At 44.0% G+C, this 19,205-nt stretch overlaps 1 protein-coding gene across 1 annotated transcript in view; it reads left to right on the top strand.

Moving 5' to 3' along the window:
- CUNH12orf66 (chromosome unknown C12orf66 homolog) overlaps positions 1-10,999 on the top strand; it is a 12,236-nt gene extending 1,237 nt beyond the window's left edge. The window contains exons 2-3 of the mRNA XM_006035271.3: positions 4,344-4,632; positions 9,686-10,999. Of these exons, the coding sequence (XP_006035333.1) occupies positions 4,344-4,632; positions 9,686-10,502 (1,106 nt within the window). The 3' untranslated portion in view covers positions 10,503-10,999. The remainder of the gene's footprint in view (positions 1-4,343; positions 4,633-9,685) is intronic.
- Positions 11,000-19,205: the final 8,206 nt, after the last annotated feature.

Genomic DNA, 19,205 nt, shown 5'->3' with positions numbered 1-19,205 from the left:
TTTCCTGTCCGGCTGTCTTTTTAAAAGGAGTACATTTAGAGCTTGTGGAAAGGGCAGAATTGACAGCTCCAGAGACAGGAGTGCTGGTTGGTTGCACGCCCTGAATCACAGCGGCAGTTTGGAGAAGCTTCTGCTCCACCAGTGTGCCCCTCCCCTGACTTGGGGAGACCACTTCTAAGTTCGAAAAGATAGCATCTTTATCCATTCAGTTTTTTGCCTCTGCTTGAGCTTGCCAGCGAGGGCATCAATTGGTAGATGAAGCTTTTCACATTGATATGTGCAAGTTTTGATTGCTGTTGACCTAAAATGGATCAGGACTTACTGCTTAAAAATGAAAAGGCATTGTAAATTCCCTATGCCATTTCGGAGCAGCCCCTAACTTCTGAATCCTTTCTTTAGAGTCCTGTAAACACAGGTTTCATGCACTTGCCATGTCTTTCACTAAAAGGTTGGGAGATCAAAAAAACAGAAACACTGGCTTTGCAAATATTTAAACTATTTATGCATGCCCTGTCATTGATGCTCATTAATGTAGAATTGAAAGATACCATGGTTCTTTCTTACAGAGGTGGCAGGGGTACATGTTCATATTACAGACTAAATCAGAGAGATAACAGCATGAGCTTTTGTGAGCCAGAGCTCACTTCATCAGACGCTGTGAAAGGACATGTACAGAACATTTTAGAAAACTGAGAGAGTGATTTGAATATCAAATATACTGTAAAACAGGATGATGATAACCCAGTTGTTTTAGAAGGCACTTCTACTTTCATTGAATCAAGTTTTAAATTTCCAGCTTTGGGTGCTGCAGTTTTACATCTGGATGCTCAGTTGATGTCTGTCTTTTTTCTGCGTGAAGTTCTCTGACATAGATGTGTGAAAGTCACCTTAGGAAAGCAGATACTCTAACAGTATCTGGAATCAGCAATAATGGTCAGACAAAAACTGAGCGTTCATCACCTGTGCCACAACTGCATTATACAGTTGTGCAGCTTAAAATGTAAAAAAAATAGCCTGTCACTGTTAAGTGGTGTCAGACCTGCTGGAGTTAAATAACCAGACACGCCGACTTTGAATAGAGAACAAGCCTTCATTTGTAAAAGTGGCTTGTTGCAGAGCTTTGAGGCTGCTAGAGAGGATGAGGGTGTGTGCGTTTCCTTGTTTTATTTCTCTACTATTTGGAAAATTCACTCTTTTAGTTACCAAATACTAAAAAACTTGAACTCCTGAGAAATGTTATTTCATTAGTTATGTAAAGTTTAAAGCTCCAATATTTTTGTATATTTATGTTAAATGAACTGGACTTTCCATAAACTCATATTATCAATCACCCTAAAAAAGGGAATTTAATGAAGAAGAAACCTGGGATATGCACACGCTTAAAATTCCCAACTTACACATCCAGATGAGTCTGACAGGAATAAAGTTATTGATCCTACAGTCTGCCCATCTGGAGTCCCACTGAAGTCAGTACGACTCCAGGTAAGCAAGAGATGTAGGCTTGCTGTATTTGTTTCCAGTACTGGGGCTCAAGCGTTCTGTGAATGTAAAATCTTTTTTTGCTTCTTGTAACGAGCTTGCTGTCTGAGAGTTTCAGGTTTCTCTGCTTGCTCCAGTGAGCTGACCTTGATTACAAATGCAGTAAAAGCTGTGTTATCTGGCACTTAATCAGCCGGAAAGCTCTGCTAACTGGCATCCAAGGGACGTGGCAAAAGCAAAACCAGAAGTTCCACTTCCGGTTTTGCTGCCGTGAGCCAAGCTCTTCTCCTTCACTTCTTCCGCTCAGAGCAAAGCAGCCTGCGTGAGGGCCCCCCTCCCTGTCCCCTGGCACACTGGCACCACAGAGTGCACCAAACAGTGCACATTTGATTAACTGGCATACCCCATTCCCGGGGGATGACAGATAACAGAGCTCTTGCTGTAAGTGATTTAAGTGGAAGTAAAACAAACTGTTGGGGAGTAAGGTCCTTTCCAGGTTTACAGTTGGAATAATTCTACCTGTAGAGGAGAGGAGGGAAGTATCTCAGTTTGCAGTGGAACAGGCTACCAGAAAAGGTTGTAGAATCTTTGTAATTGGAAGTTTTTGGAGTATAGGTTGGAGAAACATTTCTCTTGAGCAGGGGGTTGGATTAAATTACTTTCTGAGGTCCCTTCCAGACCTAATATTCTGTGATTATGGTTGCAGGGTCAACCATGAGAAAACTAGAAGATGCCAGAATTTAAGTTGTGCAGTGATTTTAATTCAGTCCTTTGTACATGTGCACATTTTTGGTTACTAGCTCCATTAATATGTCCTGCAAAATCCATGCACTGGCCAGCTAATCTGTTGGATTGCAGTGTCTGCTACTTCTGCTTTAGCAGCGGAAATCTAGACCTAGATGAGAACATTTGTGTTTAATTATACTTTGGCACACTACCACATTTTTCCTTGCATCAAAAGGGAAAGTGATGCCTTTCAAAAGTTTCTCTTCTAGGCCTATTTATTGGAGCAAATAAAGTAATTCTCTAGCTTGAAAGGTTGCTACTTACTAAATTGAAGAAAAAGTCCATTTCTTTTTGAACACTTCAGATTCAGTTTCACTATTTCTCCCATCATGATAGGGTAGACAAAACCTAGATTTATAATGTAAATATCAAATACTTAAGGTTTGAACTCTTCAAGGTCTATTTATACTACACAAAAAGAGAAGAAAAGCCAAAAGCCCACTTTTTCTTCTTGCAGATCACCATAAAGCATTTTTGTACTGGATTATTTGGAAATTGTTCAAATATATCCACACCAACTGCCTTTAAATAATTGCATGTGACACTACAACATGGCTGTTAAATAATTCAGTAGGGCAATATTCTCTTCTCTCTGATCCCTGTTTACCCTACATCAAGTGATCTCTTGGGCCCTTGATCTTAACTTCCCTGTATAGCACACTTTCTGTCTTTACTTGTGGGGTAATGCAGTGGTTTTCAACCTTTTTTATACCGCGGATTGGCAAACTCACTTAAAGAATGTTGGTAGACTGGGTATAGAAACAATGTAATGTACATATTTAAATGTGTACTCAGGTGCAGGTTGGGGCACTGCAGGTGTGGGCACCAGAGGACCCTACAGGGGCAGGGGCTGTGCAGGCAGTAGCTCCAGGGGGACCCAGCTGTGGCTGCTGTGGAAGAAGGGGCTCCGTTGCCTTCCCTAGGAGCAAGCAGCGGAGCCACCTCCCTGCCCTCTGCCCTGGGCATTTCCCTGCCCGCACCCCCCTGCTTCCAGCCACAGGCAGGGCTGCGGGGTCTTGCCTGGCCGGGCACCTGCTGTGTAGGTAGCACTTTGCTGGGCACAGCCACAGTGGCAGGAGTAAGGTGGTATGCACAGAGGCAGCTGCCTCCCTCCCAGGGCTGCCCCACTGCCCAGCTATAACTCTGCACATGACTGTCAGCAGCAGAAGCCACTTGCCCAGGCAGACGCATGATCCAAGCGGCAGGTTCGTGTCATGACCCAGCAGTCAACCCTTCGCGGCCTGGTACCATGCTACGGCCCAGTGGTTGGTAACCTCTGGGGTTATGGTCCAATGTGAAGTTAAAAAGCAGTGGTATCTCACCACTAGACTTGTAAATGCGTGTTTCTAAATAATACTGACCCTTCATGCAGTCCTTTCCTGACATCTGTCTTGTTCCCTTACTGATCATTTAAATGGCCAGCACTGCCAAGCAGATACTGAAAATATATAAGTTCTTGTTCCTCTTGTTTTCAGTGATTTAAGATGTACTTGTTTGCATTTTATTTTATGGCATAATCTGCAGTGCTGTTTTCTGGGAGCATATGGGTATTTTTCTTCTTTTGGGATTTTGGTTTACTGTCAGATTGTCAGGGAATTTGGAAACCTTTGGTATAAGCACAGATGTAATTACAAATTTTAAAGCATTTTGTATTTATAGTGCACTGTCAGGTCAAAATTCATTGGAAAAAAGTCTATCATTATTAATAAGAATACACATAATTAAATTTGCATAGTGAGTTGGTTGTTTCTACTCTCTAGTGAAAAGACTGTTTCCAGGTCACAACTGATATTAGTAAGGCTAGCAAAATGCTTATTTTATATTATGACCTTCCTGCAAACTGGAGCTAAGGGACAGGGAACAATAGGGGTACCTCTTGGTGAGATTAAACACTAATTAAGTCAGTTTCTAATGAAATTGTGTAGCATGTACTTAGATTCCCAAAAAACTGCTCTGAAAGATATCGTTTTATGTGGTATTTCTCTGCTCAGACATCTTAATCTAAGCACGTAGGAGTACCTACCTAAAGCTAGATCAAGCATGGAATTTTGGTAATACCTCCATGTTTATCTGAACAGGTGGCCAGTCATTCTTCAGCCGAAAGGACTCCATCCGAACCATCTACACATCTCTGCATAATGAGCTGAAGAAGGTGGTGACAACGGGTCGCAATGCACTAGGAGGAACAGCTCCTCACTTGGAAGAGCTGCTTTCTCACCTGTCTGAACAGCTCTGTTTTTTTGTTCAGGCTCGGATGGAAATTGCTGACTTCTATGAAAAAATGTACACCCTCAGCTCCCAAAAATTCATTAACTCTGAGGAACTGGTAAACATTTTGGAATCCATTCTAAAGAAATACAGCTCAAGGTCAGTGCTTATTTGTCGGTATTAAATACTCAGATTTTTTCATGATGTTTTCTGATCAGGAGGATGAGGCCTAAGCAAGTCTCTTCCTGCAGGAGTAACAACCTTGCTTAAAAGCACAAGACAGCAACACAGTTCTGACTACATGCATTAAACAAATGTTAGATAAATCTGATACTAGAATGCAACCCCTTTTAGTAGGAAAATGAGGATGCTTCTGCTCATCACAAAAAGAGAGCTACTAAGTTGTTTTTTGCACTTCCTGAACAGGGAGCATCATCCTTGTTTTAAAGGATGAAAAGGGTCTTGCCATATCAGTATTTTATGAAAAGTGTGTGCTCTACTTGTTGTACTCAATATCATTTACATGTGGCTTGTTTTACAAGTTGGAACAAAATTCTTTACCCTTTACTTTTTGTCATTTTTTTCATTTTAAAGTGATTTGGGCATAGGTTTAGTACCTGGAATCTTCGTTTTTTTAATAGACTACATTTCATATCCCTGTCCCAGAGTCCTTTTAAATAGTTTCCATAAACTTTCTTCTCTTTAGATCTTAAAGATAGTTGTCAGATGTAGTTCTAAATTATCCTCAAAACTGGCTATATTCTAAAGGTAGAAGCCAGGGTAGAGTGCCCTTAGAAATACTAAATCAGATGTGTAAGCTTTTGTAAGCAATAGCTTGCTTCTTCAGATGCTATAAAGGGATTTCAGGGAGCAAGCTTTTAACTAGAAAGCAGTGATTTGAATACAAAAGATAAGGGGTGCGATGGAAGAGAGGTGGCACTGCTAAGAGAAGCAAAAGTGAGAGCATAACCTAAAGTCGCACAGAGACCCCACAGTGGCACCTGTGCCATTCTTCCAAGCCTTATTTATACTGGGGAGGTTTCCACTTACAGACTGCAGCTGCCATAAGGAAACTACCAGTAAGTGTGTGCCCAGAGGCAGAACAGGGTAGATCTACAGCAGGGACGGCTCCTGGCCAGCAGCATGGCCAGCTGGCAGCAGCAGCAGCTTTTATTTTTTCCACTCCCTTTTTCCTCCCCCAAAAATTGATGCCCAGGGCTGCTGCCCTGCACCTTAGTTACCCTATTGTGCATGTCCATGCAGTTCTTGCCATTTCCATGTGGCTTCCTTCCATTATCCATGCAAGCAGAGTGAAGTGCACCCTGAGAAGGCACAGCACCCTGGTAGAAAGCCTGGACATATCTACACACTCCTTCCTGTCTGCTTCTGGGGAGTGGGTGGCAGAAGCCTTTTGGTTTTTGAGTTTGTGTTACTCTGCTGGCAGAAAGGAGGGGTTCTGCGGCTATAGAACAGCTGAGAGTTGTGTTGGTGAAACTGTTTAGTTTGCATAAAGCCTCAGTCAGTGATGCAGGAGATGTCTAGAGAAAAGAGGTTGCTGCTTGTAACAGGGGGGCCTTCTCGGAGCTGATTTAACCATGGCCTGCCCACCTGTTTCTGGGCTAACCGCCTGCATTCTTGCCCGCCATGCCTTGTTGTTAATTAATTAGTTAAATATGTAATTAAGCAGGAGGCTGCCCATTTCCTACCCCAATGCCAGGGGGCGCTATCTGCAGCTCCATTCTTCCTCTACACCGCAGCCCAAGCCTCACAGATGGCATCCATAGTTCTTATAATCACCGGCCCCTCGCTGGGCCCCAGAATCCTACTATTGAACCCCTCTATGATCCCTGCATTCTGACAGCGTAATCTGCCTTCATTCTCGGCAAACATGGCTCCCTGAGCTGCTTCCCCCTCATGGGCGTGGTGTCTCCTCCAGGACCTTGGGCTACTAGCCCTGGCCTACCTCCAGGCCAGTCAGAACCCCAGGCCGTCAGCTCTTGGGCGTTCCTCGCGGTGGGCCCCTGGCCCTTCGACCCTTCCGGTCCTGGCCCCAGCACTGACCAGTCAGGAGAAATGTCAGACAGGTTTGTGAGGCCGTGGGCTCATGCTCTTCCTCTGGGGTCCACCTTCCAGACTATCCGAACAAGGGTAACCCACCCAGTTGTGGGGGGTAGGGGTTAAGGCACCTTTCACCAGGGTGGTAACTGGCCTGGCATTTCCTGGGGGCTCCCGCACTACTGGGAGCCCCACCAGGCCACCCACTCCTGGCAGGGTGCAGTTTTACATTGTATCCAGGACCAGGAGCCTCCTGACCATCACCTACAGCTCCTCCCTTATCTCCAGATGATACCAGCAGCCCTCCAGCCCAGCAACATTGTTGCCTGGCCTCCAGCAACAGAACTGCCCTGTTTATATGGGCAGCTCCTGATTCAAAATGGCTGCCCTAATCATGCACCTGGCAGCTGCCAGCTCCAGGCCCTTAAAGTGGCAGGCACAAACAGTGCCCTGCCACACTGCTGCTTTTACCTTTTGGGTTAAAAATCACACCTCTGGGTGTGATTTCCAGCCAGTCTGTAGATTAGAGCAGCCTTCTCTTTTCTCTAATTTGTTAGGATTGGCCTGATGCAGTGTAATAAATCCACTGCTGCTGCCACTAGGTTTCCTGGCCCACAGCTCAGGATTTATTTAGATCTCTGGTACAGTTAACAGATTCTCCAGGTCAGGAAGGAGTGTTACAGTAACTTAGTTAAATAAGAGCTGCAGGTACTGTATTTCTTGGAAATTTAAATATGTATGTCAGAGTTATGTGGGAACAAATAACAACTTCCTACGAAACAGAAGTGAAAAAAATGATTGTTTGTTAAATACACCTGAGAAAACGTGCATCTCCGTGCCCTCTATCTGAAACATAGAAGGTCAGGTAGATTGAAGCTCTTTATCACCTCTTACTGCTAGTGTGCAAACAGCCAGTGGTACAAGCTGTTTCTGTCTCCGTTTCAGAGAACATTGCTCCTCCAGGTATGCTCTCTGAAAATCCTAAACTAGTGTTCTGGCTGGACCATTCACACAAATAATTCCTAAAATGATGCATAATGCCCAGTGTTAATTAAAGCTTACAGTAACAAGCCAATTAAGCATAACTTCATGCTTTGAAGTGATGCATCTGTCTAATCAGCATTTTATGATTATGGCTGGAGAATGAAGGCTTCAGATTAAATGCAGGCTAAACATCACTTCTGTTTTGTAAACAAGGAAGAAATACCAGAACCCTAGTATCTCTTTGATAGTGATTCAGAAAACCAAAAGTATATGGCAAAAGTTAAAAAGTTCTTAATAGATTCCTGTGTCTTGGAAAAGATTTTATATTTTAGTATCTGTGCTTCCTCAAGACATTTCTGTGTTAGACTTAATTGCATCAGATGTTCTAGGGACATAGCTGTCAGTTTATTTTACAACCTGTGTATTTTCAAGCTAATAGTCATGGCTGAGAGATGGCTTCTTTGGATTACGACAGTTTAACAGATCTTGTTTAGAAGTGCACTGATACATCGGTCTGATATCAGATCGACACAGATATAAAGAAAATTGACTGTATTGGAATTCAGCTTTTTTTGCCTGATGTGGCCCGATGTGGCTGATAAATGCCCCATAGCTGCAGCACAGCACGTAGGCGGTGAGAAGCATAGCCTGACAGCTTGGAGAGCTGCGTGCAGCTGGTAAGTCTGTTGTGGTGGAAGGGGAGGGAAGGGGCGTGGGGCTGGGGAAGGTGCTGTCTAGCCAGGGCTGGGCACAGGATGGAGCTGCGGTTAGTCCAGGAGGCACAGAGAGCGGGGGGGGGGCGGCTCCTGTTGCTGCGCACACCCCTGGAGGGCATGTGGGGCATGTGCCCCCAGATCTGTGTACGGGGCGAGGGCAGGCTTCCACTGTGGGCTGGGGCCAGTGCTGTGCCGGACTCTTCCCAGTCAGGGTGTTGGGCCAGGCTGTGCTTGGGGCGGGCAGCGGTGGCACTGGGAGGGTAATTGAGGGGGCTACAGAAAATTTTGGGGTGGCTGCAGTCCCTCCAATCCCCCCTCCCAGTGCCACCACCGCCTGCCTCCAGCACAGCCTGGCCCAGCCCCTGCTAGGAACAGACTGCCCTGCCCCGCACAGATCTGAGGGCAAACGCCCCCCCCTCACCCTCATGCCCTCCCAGGGTGTGCACAGCAGCAGGAGCCACCCATGCCCCCGAGATGAGCCACATCTCCATCCCGTGTCTGTCCCACCCTGGCTGGGCAGTGCCTACCCCTGCTCCACTTCCTCCCTTACCACAGGGGCCTCTATCTGCCCCCTTGCCCCTTTCCTTCTCCCTCCCCTTCTACCACAATGGACTTACCAACTGGACACTGCTCTTCAAAGTATCGGGCTGTATATTGGAAATTTGATCGGTATCGGCTGACATGGCTCCGTAAATATTGGTTATCAATATTGGCCCTAAAAATCTCTTAATCTTTGTTTGTTATGTAAGGAGACATTAAAACAGCTATTAGTCATGAAGCAAAGTAAAGTGGAAAGCTGTAGCACAGCAGTAATTCAAAAGACTTGGTAAAACTACATTTGAATGATTTTTTAAAACTTTTTTTAAGGGTGAAAAATAATGAGAGTCTATTATTTAAAAGAAATTTGAAGTTTGAAACTTTTAAAGTTCAAGAGCAGGGTTAGCAGCAATGGTTTTATTTATTAGCTCTCATGCCTATTTCTGTGTAAGAAGCAAATTCATTTTGTCAGGCAGTGAAGACAATATAGCCTGTGTTACATTTCTGTCAAAATATCTATTATAACTAGCCTATAACTCTCAAAAATCTTATCATCCAGAGTTACATACTATTTAAATATCTAGCAATATAGTTTTAGAAAATAAAATATTCTAGTGACTGGAAGAGATAAATTGCAGTGTTTGTATTTATGTCAAGTGACTTTGCATTGATAAGAATGGCTGTTACAATTGTATTTTTGGCAAACAGAGAATATTATGTATGCTTATTAACACAATTTTGGCATATTTGGAAAGGAATGATTGTTAAATTAATCAACACAGACTTTGACTCTCTATCCTTTTTTATTTTTAGTGTTGCTTGTTTGAGAGTTGATGTACTAGTTAATTCTTCCACTGTCATTTACAACTTCTTTTATATTTCTAAAAATGTTCTTTTTGTTTTGTGTTTTTGTTATCTAGATTTCATCATCCAATTCTCAGTCCTCTTGAAAGCAGCTTTCAGTTAGAAGTAGATGTGCTTGCTCATCTTCTAAAGGCACAGGCTCAGATCTCTGAGTGGAAGTTCCTCCCATCTCTGGTCAACTTGCACAGTGCTCACTCAAAACTGCAGACATGGGGCCAAATTTTTGAGAAACAGCGGGAGACCAAGAAACACCTGTTTGGAGGACAGTCTCAAAAGGCTGTGCAGCCCCCACACCTTTTCCTCTGGTTGATGAAACTCAAAAACATCCTCCTTGCCAAGTTTAGCTTTTACTTTCATGAGGCACTCAGCCGACAAACAACTGCATCTGAAATGAAAACTTTGACTGCTAAAACTAATCCTGATTATTTTGGAAAAATTTCCAGCTTCATCCGGAAATACGATGCTGTCAATGTTTCTTTAATCTTTGACAATCGTGGGTCAGAGAGTTTTCAGGGACATGGTTATCATCATCCCCATTCCTACAGAGAAGCTCCGAAGGGAGTGGATCAGTACCCTGCTGTTGTTTCCCTGCCCAACGACAGACCTGTTATGCACTGGCCCAATGTAATCATGATTATGACTGATAGAACCTCTGACCTCAACAGTTTGGACAAAGTTGTTCACTTCTATGATGACAAAGTCCAAAGCACATACTTTCTGACACGCCCAGAACCTCATTTTACCATTGTAGTTATTTTTGAGTCTAAGAAATCAGAGAGGGACTCCCATTTCATTTCTTTTCTCAATGAAATCTCACATTCCCTTAAGAATTCTAAAGCTTTTGCAAGCCTAAAGCCTGGATCCAAAGGCTAAAAGTCACATGGACTCAAGTATTGCCAAGGCAATATATTAGACTGGGAAATTAAACGTTAACTTTCAAGGATTGTATTCATCCATGATTCTCAGAGTCTAATTAAAAAGGAAACATTATTTTAATATCTATTGTAAATTTTTTATGGCTAAGAAACACTTGAATAAAATTATTTTTTGGCAATGCACATGGAAATAACTTAGCTGTGGTGCACTAAAATGGCTGGGTTGTTTTTTTTTGCATGGTGCTCAGTTTTACAGTATGAATTATTTTTTCAGTCCACAACTTTGTTGCCTTTAATTAAATGGAATGTATGCACTTTATCTTGTTTATGGAAAACTTGGTTAGAATGGACTATATTGTCAGAATACTCTACTGCTGTATTAACTATCAGGAACGATATCTTGTTAATTCTCACCAACACCCACTGGAAATTATTGAAACTTGCCAATCTGGATGAACAGTCTCAATAAAAAAGCCAATGCATCACAAAAAAGTACTTTTATTCTGGTAACTGAAGTTTACTCTTAATAGGTAATGGTACAAAAGACTTTAAAAAAATAGTAACAAGCATTTTTATGACACTTGCTATTACATGACCATTTTAACTTTGAACAAACTAAAAGGTGCATACTGGCCAAATAGAGCTGCAGCAAAACTTTCAATGTTTTAAGTTATTAATTATGTGGGCGATCATTTTTTATATCAAAACTGGGATAATAACTAATTCTGCAATGAAATTGAAGGTGGTGTCTTTAGTTGTAAGTGATTTTTAAGAGTTTAGTAGTAAAAATAACACGCCTTTCAAACAGCCATGATTACATTTCCTTTGTCTCCCTTTCTGAGAATGCATCAGAAAATGGTCCCTTGGAATAAAATTATTTGCAAGTACTATTACTTGCTGTGCTATGGTTTATCATTAGAGCTATTTTGTCTTTATCTTCAGGTCTGTTTCCTATTCTGTGTAATTTACTGGTTAAACAGAAACAGTAACACCACTTTTGGCGCTTCTGTTCACACATTTCTTAACTTGCATTACATTTTTTTTATTCTTTCAAACTATGGGTTTTGTGCCCCTTTAACCTTTCAAATTATCCTACAACAGGAGTGCTCTATTTCCTCTCCAGTTACTACAGAAAGATTCATTTGGCTGTACTTATGGTCCTGTTTTAATGGCTGATCCTATCATCCTTAGTGTGTGCAGTACCTTGCTTTACAAGCAGTTTCATTGGAAATCAATAGGGGCTAATCTCAGAGTGAGGTGAGATGTGAGTATGTTTGGCAAAATCAGACCCAGACTTCAGAAGTAGGAAGCAGCTGCAACATGCAGATTTACTTTGAAGTAGGTTATTTTAAGTTCAAATTGTAGTTGTCTGGTTTCATTTAAGACATGAACAGAGATTGGATGGAGTACAATGAAGTACAAGAAGTCCAAAAACAGACTGGGATTTCATTTTTCTCTTATGGATGTATGTTGCTGCCTTTAGGCAGTTGACTTGGGCTGGGTGTTGCACTCCTGATGCAAATACAACCATTCTCAGTCTTGGTGGCACTGCTTGCAGGTCTTGAAAAGACGAGACCTGTGAGTGCTTCTCCTTTTCTGCATTAAACAATGCCACTGAGATTTCACTGGGCTTGTGTTCTAATACCATTTCTCTCTTGCAAGTGTCCTGGGCTTTTTCCCTTTGTGAAGCCATTGTTTTAGTGTTTGAAATGGTAACCGAGGTTACATGAGGGCCAGATGGTTTGTCTCTGGAAACTGCTAGAATTAAGGACAGGTGGGTCACAAATCAGCCTATGCCGTCACTACCCCCCATGTGCAGCTAGCCCAGTGAGGGGAGGGGCCACCAGTCCTCACCCTCTCTAGGCTGGAGATTTATAATTTACCCCAGCCCTGCCTAATCTGCCTGGATCTCTGCCCAGCCCCACGTGCTTCACTGGGACATACTACCACCCTCAGCTGGGCAACAAGGTTTGGTGCAAATCCTGCACCCCTGCCCACTTCCCCCTGCCAGCCCTATTTTGGGCTGTGTTGGGGGGCAACATAAGTGTTCCCTCCACTGGGTTTGAGTCATGTCAGGGGTGGCGTGTAAGGAGAGGGCTCCTGGGGCAGCTACTGCTCTTAATGGCACCCACATTGCCCCTGGCTGTGGGGCTCTGGGAGTGGCCTTGCCCATGTGGCTGAGGTGTAGCAGGTAGGTGCTGCCAGGATTACAAGTGGAGCTGTGCAGTGCAGGGGGGCCAGTGGCTGGGACTGGCTCGCAAAAAGGTTGGACGGACACAATGCAGATTGTGACAGGCCTTGCAGGTGGCCTGAGCAGCCCCCTGTGCATTTTGGTTGCAGTGGAAGGAGCCCCTGGGCATTAAGATCCACACCTGCAGAGCTGACGGATATGGCTTCATCAAAGTACCTAACCCTGTGCCAGATGAGGGGAAACCTCCTGTCTTATTATAGCCAGATCCTGTTAGTTGTGTTGTGCTTGTGGTTGCCTTCCATGCTCCAAGGAGCAGCTCCTTTCAAAATGATGGGGATGCCTATAGGGTTCCTCTCCCCAGTCATTAAGCATAACTATAACAAAAGGAAAACTCCCTTCAAAAGAAGTACATGGTACTAAATGTTGGGGAGAGAAATAGCAGCTGCTTTTGTGCCAGAGCTGGTCATGCTGTGTTAGGTGATCAAGGCCAACTGCTCAGAGAAGTAAGAGGGAAGAGAATGATATGGAGCAGTGGTGCTCAACCTTTTGGCCCTGCAAGCCAGATTACTGATGTGAGGCTAGTCAGCAGGCTGGATTGGGCCATGGGGCTCAACTCCATCCCCTTCATACCTTGCACATTGGGATTGGATTCTGTGGTTCCTGCACCACATCCTCCAGCCCCCCCACCTGCCAGGATTGTGTTTCATGACTCTGGCTCTGCCCCTGCTCCTGCCCCTTCCAGCCCCTTGCACCTCCCAATTGGGTCCTGTGGTCCTGACACTGCCCCTGGGAGCCTGGCACTGCCCCCTGCCAGTCTGTGACACCAGGATTGGGCCATGGGGCCTGGCACTGCCTGCATGCTGGGATCAGGGGGGCCATCCAGTGCTTGGCCTGGGGTTTCCCATGGGCCTAGAACAGGGATAGGCAACATTTTTTGGCCGGAGTGCTGAAAAAACTACAATGTCTACCTTGGAAGGTGCCAGAGTGCCAACATGCCAGAGCCCGGAGCAGTTGTTTGCAGCCTCCTGGCTGCAGCCGGCCCACAAAGCCTGGTCTGTGTGCAGCAGGGTTTACAGCCTCCCAGCCGCCTGCTGGGAGCAGCCTGGGCTCTGTGGCTGCTTACAGCCTGGGCTGGTGGTGGTGTGCTGAGCAAAATGGCTTTGCGTGCCATGTTTGGCACGTGTGCCTGGGATTGCTGACCTCTGGTCTAGAAATCTGGCAGGAGGGGAGTGGTGCCACTGCTCCCCAGTCACAACATTTCTGGGGAGCCCCGTGGGCTAGGTGATATGGTCCTGTGGACTGCCTTTGGCCCGTAGGCTGGGGGTTGAGCATCCTGATATAAAAAAATACAAAGCTTGAATAGTGGCGAGGCCCAACACTATGGCGAGGCCCAGTTCTGAACTTGGCATCTGAGCTGTTTCCAATGGGTTGAAACAAAAGCCTGTCTCTGAACTGCTTAGAATTTTGACATGCTGCAGCAGCCAGCATTTGGTACATGATGTTCAGTAACTGTTAGCACGTAAGAGTTTTCTTAATGCCGTGCAAGTTAAACATGGATTCTGCAGAGGTGAAGCTGAGGCAATATTAGATAAGAATAATGTGATGGAGTCACATTATTCAGGCAGATTTGCTGACCTGAGAATGGTTTTGTCTAATTTTATATTTTGGAAGTGGAAACATTAAGTATCCAGAAATGTGCTCAGCCACAAATAGACATGAGTAAGACGTAGCTTCTGCCTTAAAGAACTTGGATTCTAAATGGCAAATGGTGCAACAAAAGTGTAAGAGTTGTCATTTGTTAATGTATAGGTATACCTTTAATAAGAAGCAACACTAGTTAAAAGGTGGCAGAAGGAGGGAGTGACAAGATAGCAAGATGATTATTCAGTTACCTGGCAAATGTATACACAGTTGACATTTTTATTTAAAAAATAAGAGAGTTTTAACCTTAGAACAGTGGTTTTCAACATTTTTAGACTCTCAATGTGTTGCTTGATAGATTAGAGTCACCCCTTGGAAAATGTCAGCTCTTAGTTTTCACTCAACTTTTGACTATAGAAAAATAATAAAGTGGTTTTTCCTGTTGCAAAGAACTCAGAAAGACCAAAAGACGTCAGCATGCTCTTGACACTGTGGATTCCTATTGGAAATCCCTGGGTTTATCTTGTGAATGACATTTGCACAACTAACAGAGGTAACAATGTGTGGCACCTGACCAGCACCCTTGAGAGGATCTCAAGACACCTCATGATGCCAAAGCACCCTGGTTGAGAATCATTGCCTTAGGACCTAGTGGACTAATACAATGTTTGCGCTATTCCATCTTGCCACCTATTCCATTCTACTTCCCCAAATTAAGTATACAAGGTTTAAATACTACTGCACTTTAGATGTCTTGTATAAACTATTGCATCGGATACAAAATGTAAATCTACTTATGGCAACAGAGTTAAACCCAGTGCTTTTGGGCATATTTAAAAGATTTAAAGGTTATTGAGGCATTGATCTACTCAGTACCCACAAGTTGCTTAGAATAGCAACCTAAAAGCTTTTCGTATTCTAAACTCTGAATACCCAGTCACTTACTTGAGTCCATGAAGATTCAAGTAGATGCTCTTAATTTAATACTGCTTGTTTCAGATGTGGATTTAACTGCAAAAAGTATTCTTGGACCTCTTGCATATTTCATAATTGTGTCTTGTAAGCTGTTTCTATGTGCAGTGTTTCTTTTTTCCTTAAATAAAATATCTTTCTAGCTCTACTCTTTGGTCTGAAAATGGAATATGGGGAGCTAAGACTGGCAATATGATGTAGGTTGGGCTGTAGGGAACTCTTAACATGAGCACAACGCTCAAGCTATTAAAACTTTAATGATGTAAAAATATGTTCTCTGTATCCCATCAGAAAGCTCCAAAGCCCAAGGTTTACCTAATTCACTGACTCTAAATTTTTTATATCTTCTCATGAAATGCATATAAATCATTTCATGGCCATCTTCTAGCAGCCAGTTTTCCCCAAAGGGTGCCCCTACAAATCTCTTCTCTTCTGCACCATGCACTATGTCTTCAAGTCTCTGTCTCTCACCCTGGTGCTGTTTCTGTTTGAGATGGGCTACTTAGGAATCTCTCATTTACATATATAGTACCTGGTGCCTCCAGAGCAACCTGTGATGATCTGCTGTGGGACAGAGATGGGCCTTGGGATCCCCTAACTTAGCAGTTCACAAACTATGTCCCAGGGACTGGGTCTGGCCCGCTGAGCTGTGGCTTCAGCAGAATTTGGAAGCAGGGAGCCCAAACCACAGCACAGCTGGGCAGTGGGGAGAAGAGGGGTCCTACTGCTGGCTCTCTCAGACCCGAGCTGGATCATTCCAGTCCATTTTTAGAAAATGTTGCTACCCCCTACCCCCTAAGTGAAGTTGCACGGGCACATCTGACACACATAAGCAATGAAGGACCCTGCAAATTTTCACAGTGTTAAACCTGCCTTTCCATATTTCTTCAGTATGGGATTGACATAAAGATAAATGAATCCTTCCTTTCTCAGGATCAAGGGTACACAGTGTCTCTCTGAAGAGCATTCTGTCACTAAGGAGGAGCCCCTTCTGCTTTTTTAACATTACTTTTATTTACTGTAAAAAATATGCAGCTGTCTGGTCTCTTTTCTTCAGTTCAGTGACATGGAGCAAAGGTACATTTCCAAGGTCTGTACCCTGCACTGCAGTTTCTGGCTTTTAAAGCAGGTGTTGTAGTAACTGGCACAAAGTTCTTTAGGTCACAGCTGGATGCTGAATGTACCCTGGTGGCATGTGGCTGAGATAAGAATAGTAAAGCTGCATCAGAGGAGCAGGCTAGGCTGTGGAAGATGTGTTGGGGCAGATAACAGCAGCTTTAGGGGGAAAGGGTCGGAAATAACAGAAGAAAAAGGACTGCTTTTAAAGGTAAAATCTTCTAACACACTGGCCCAGATGGGGGTGAAAGGAGGAAGAGGAAAGGGGGAGGGAGAGGAGGGTTCTTTGAAGTCTTCAGGTGAAAGTCCCAACAGGATTAAAAATATTATTTAAACATAGTACATGTTGTGTGTGATACTTAGGGGAAGCATCTACACATGCATTTACTCCGGTCTAAGTTTACACTGGTGTAAAATAATCTGGTGTAAATCTTTCTGAGCAGACATCTATGTATGTGGAGATTAGGGAGCAGATTTGAACCCATGTTCCTGCAGCCCAGCATTGGGCCCCTGCCAGCACTGAGGGGGGCCCCAGGCTCCCCCTGGGTGCTAGCCCAGGGGCTGGGAGGGAGCACTGGACCAGGAGACAGCTGTCCCCCTGCCCCAGCAGTGGCTCCACAGGGCAGTTGTGAGCCTGCTCTGGGCTATACATGCAGACTTCCCCATGCAGCCGGGGGCTAGCTGGAAACTGTCCCAGTCTGGGGCAAGTCCCAGCCAGCTGCAAGCTGGGTGAGGAATTCTCCCCATGCAGGGAGCTCCTGGCCCCAGCTCTGCGATTGGACTGAGGGCTCCTTGTCCCCAGGAGCTGTCTGCTGCTGGGACGATCATGGACCCAAGGCCAGAAGCTCCCTGCTGCCAGGGCAGGGGGACATTCTCTCAGCCCAGGCTCTGCCATTCAAGTCCGCCCCAGCAGCAGGCAGCTCCCAGGGGCAGGGAGCAATCTCTCAGCCCGCGCTCCAATTGTGGAGCCGCTGCTGGGGCAGGGGAACACTGTCTGAGCCCGGACTCTGCCTTTGGAGGTTGCCCCAAGAGCAAGGCAGCTCCTGAGGGCAGGAAGCAATCTCCCACCCCCTGCTGCCTGGATCACTGGGAGCAAATTGCTCCTAGTCAGCTGTTTACATGTGCCTTGCTGTGCAGAAACTACTCCGCAGTTAGTTTTCTACCTGCACTGGCAAATGCAAATGTAGACATGTAGGTGGTGACACCTACTGTGTAGTAAACTGGTCTACTGCACAGTAAAGCATCCCATGTAGATGCGCTCCATGGCATCTTTTGCAGTTTTCTATAAAGCATCAGCACTGGCCATTTCAGATAGAGGATGCTAGGCTAAACCGATCGGTGTTCCAATTAGGTATGGCAGTTCTAACATTCTTCACTAGAATCTGGACTGAGATCACCAAGTGCAGGCCCGGTAGGCTACCAAGTCTTTGTAAAATTTATACTTTGTCTTAATACTTAAAATCAGCAAGCTAAACTTATTTTAAATAGGTGCAACATAGACGTTGCCACCAGAGGGCAGTTTGAATGCAAGAATCTTTTAAGCCTTGGAGTACTTTTCTCAATAAAATAAATCATGTTATAAATGCTTACAGAAATTGGATTGTAATACTTTGTGCTCCGTAGTAACACTTTGAAATGCTGGCTTAAAAACATTTTTTAAATAAGTCTATTTCAGTTGCAGACAGCAATGACAGGTGGTAGCTTAATGATAATACTTAGAACCTTAATTTGATTTAATCAATTTGATTTGTATTTTCAGAAAGAAATTCCTTTAAGAAGTTGCCTCTTCTCTTGTGAATAAGAAACACTTTTGATTGAATCATTCACAAATTATTAGTTCATTAAGAAAGCTTTTAAACCTTTTCTGGTTTTGAAGCACTCACTTTTAACTCCATAAGTAGGAGTTGTTTCTGATTTCTTCAAAGCAGGAGAAAATATGTCTATGTTTAAAACTGGCTGCATTCAGCAGGAGGCCTGATCTGTTGTTTCCAGTCAACCCATTTTGAACTATTTAAATGTACTCTGGAAAGTTTGAATATTTTCCCGAGGTACTTCCTTTGGATGGAAGGAAAGGCATTCAAATCTATGGCAAGACAGGTGATCATTGAATTGGATACAATCTAACAAATGTCACATCTCTTATTTGGCCCTTTAAAAAGCAAAAAGCTTTCATACTGTTTGTTTCTTTCTTCAACACGATCTATTAGAATTGTATAAATTAGTTGTGGACAGTGAACATATGAAGACACAATCTTCCTTCAGGGACTTACGCAGGTTACTTCCTAACTCTCTTTGGTTTGCAGTACACTCAATTTACAATGTTTCGAGTTACATTTCGCACTTACCGCCTTCCCAGCAACACACTCCTAGCCACCATGGACGTTACCAGCCTATATACCAACATCCCACACCAGGATGGCATCCAAGCCTGCCTTACATATCTACAGGAACAAGATTACAACCCAGAATACAGACCCAAAGATATTACTGAGCTTATACACTTCATCCTCACACACAACAATTTCACTTTTAATAATCAACACTTCCTCCAGATGATGGGAACAGCTATGGGCACTAAAATGGCCCCACAGTATGCCAACCTTTTTATGAGCCACCTGGAAGAAGACTTCCTCAAGAACTGCACCATCAAACCCTTACTATACCTAAGATACATCGATGACATCTTCATCATTTGGACTGAAAACCTGCAATCTCTGATTGAGTTCCATCAGAAATTCAACAATCACCATCCCTCCATCCGACTTTCTTTAGAATACTCCA

Source organism: Alligator sinensis, unplaced genomic scaffold (assembly GCF_000455745.1).
Source record: "Alligator sinensis unplaced genomic scaffold, ASM45574v1 scaffold713_1, whole genome shotgun sequence".
Taxonomy (NCBI): domain Eukaryota; kingdom Metazoa; phylum Chordata; order Crocodylia; family Alligatoridae; genus Alligator; species Alligator sinensis.
The sequence above is the reverse complement of the archived record's forward strand: the minus strand, read 5'-3'. Positions and strand labels throughout refer to the sequence as shown.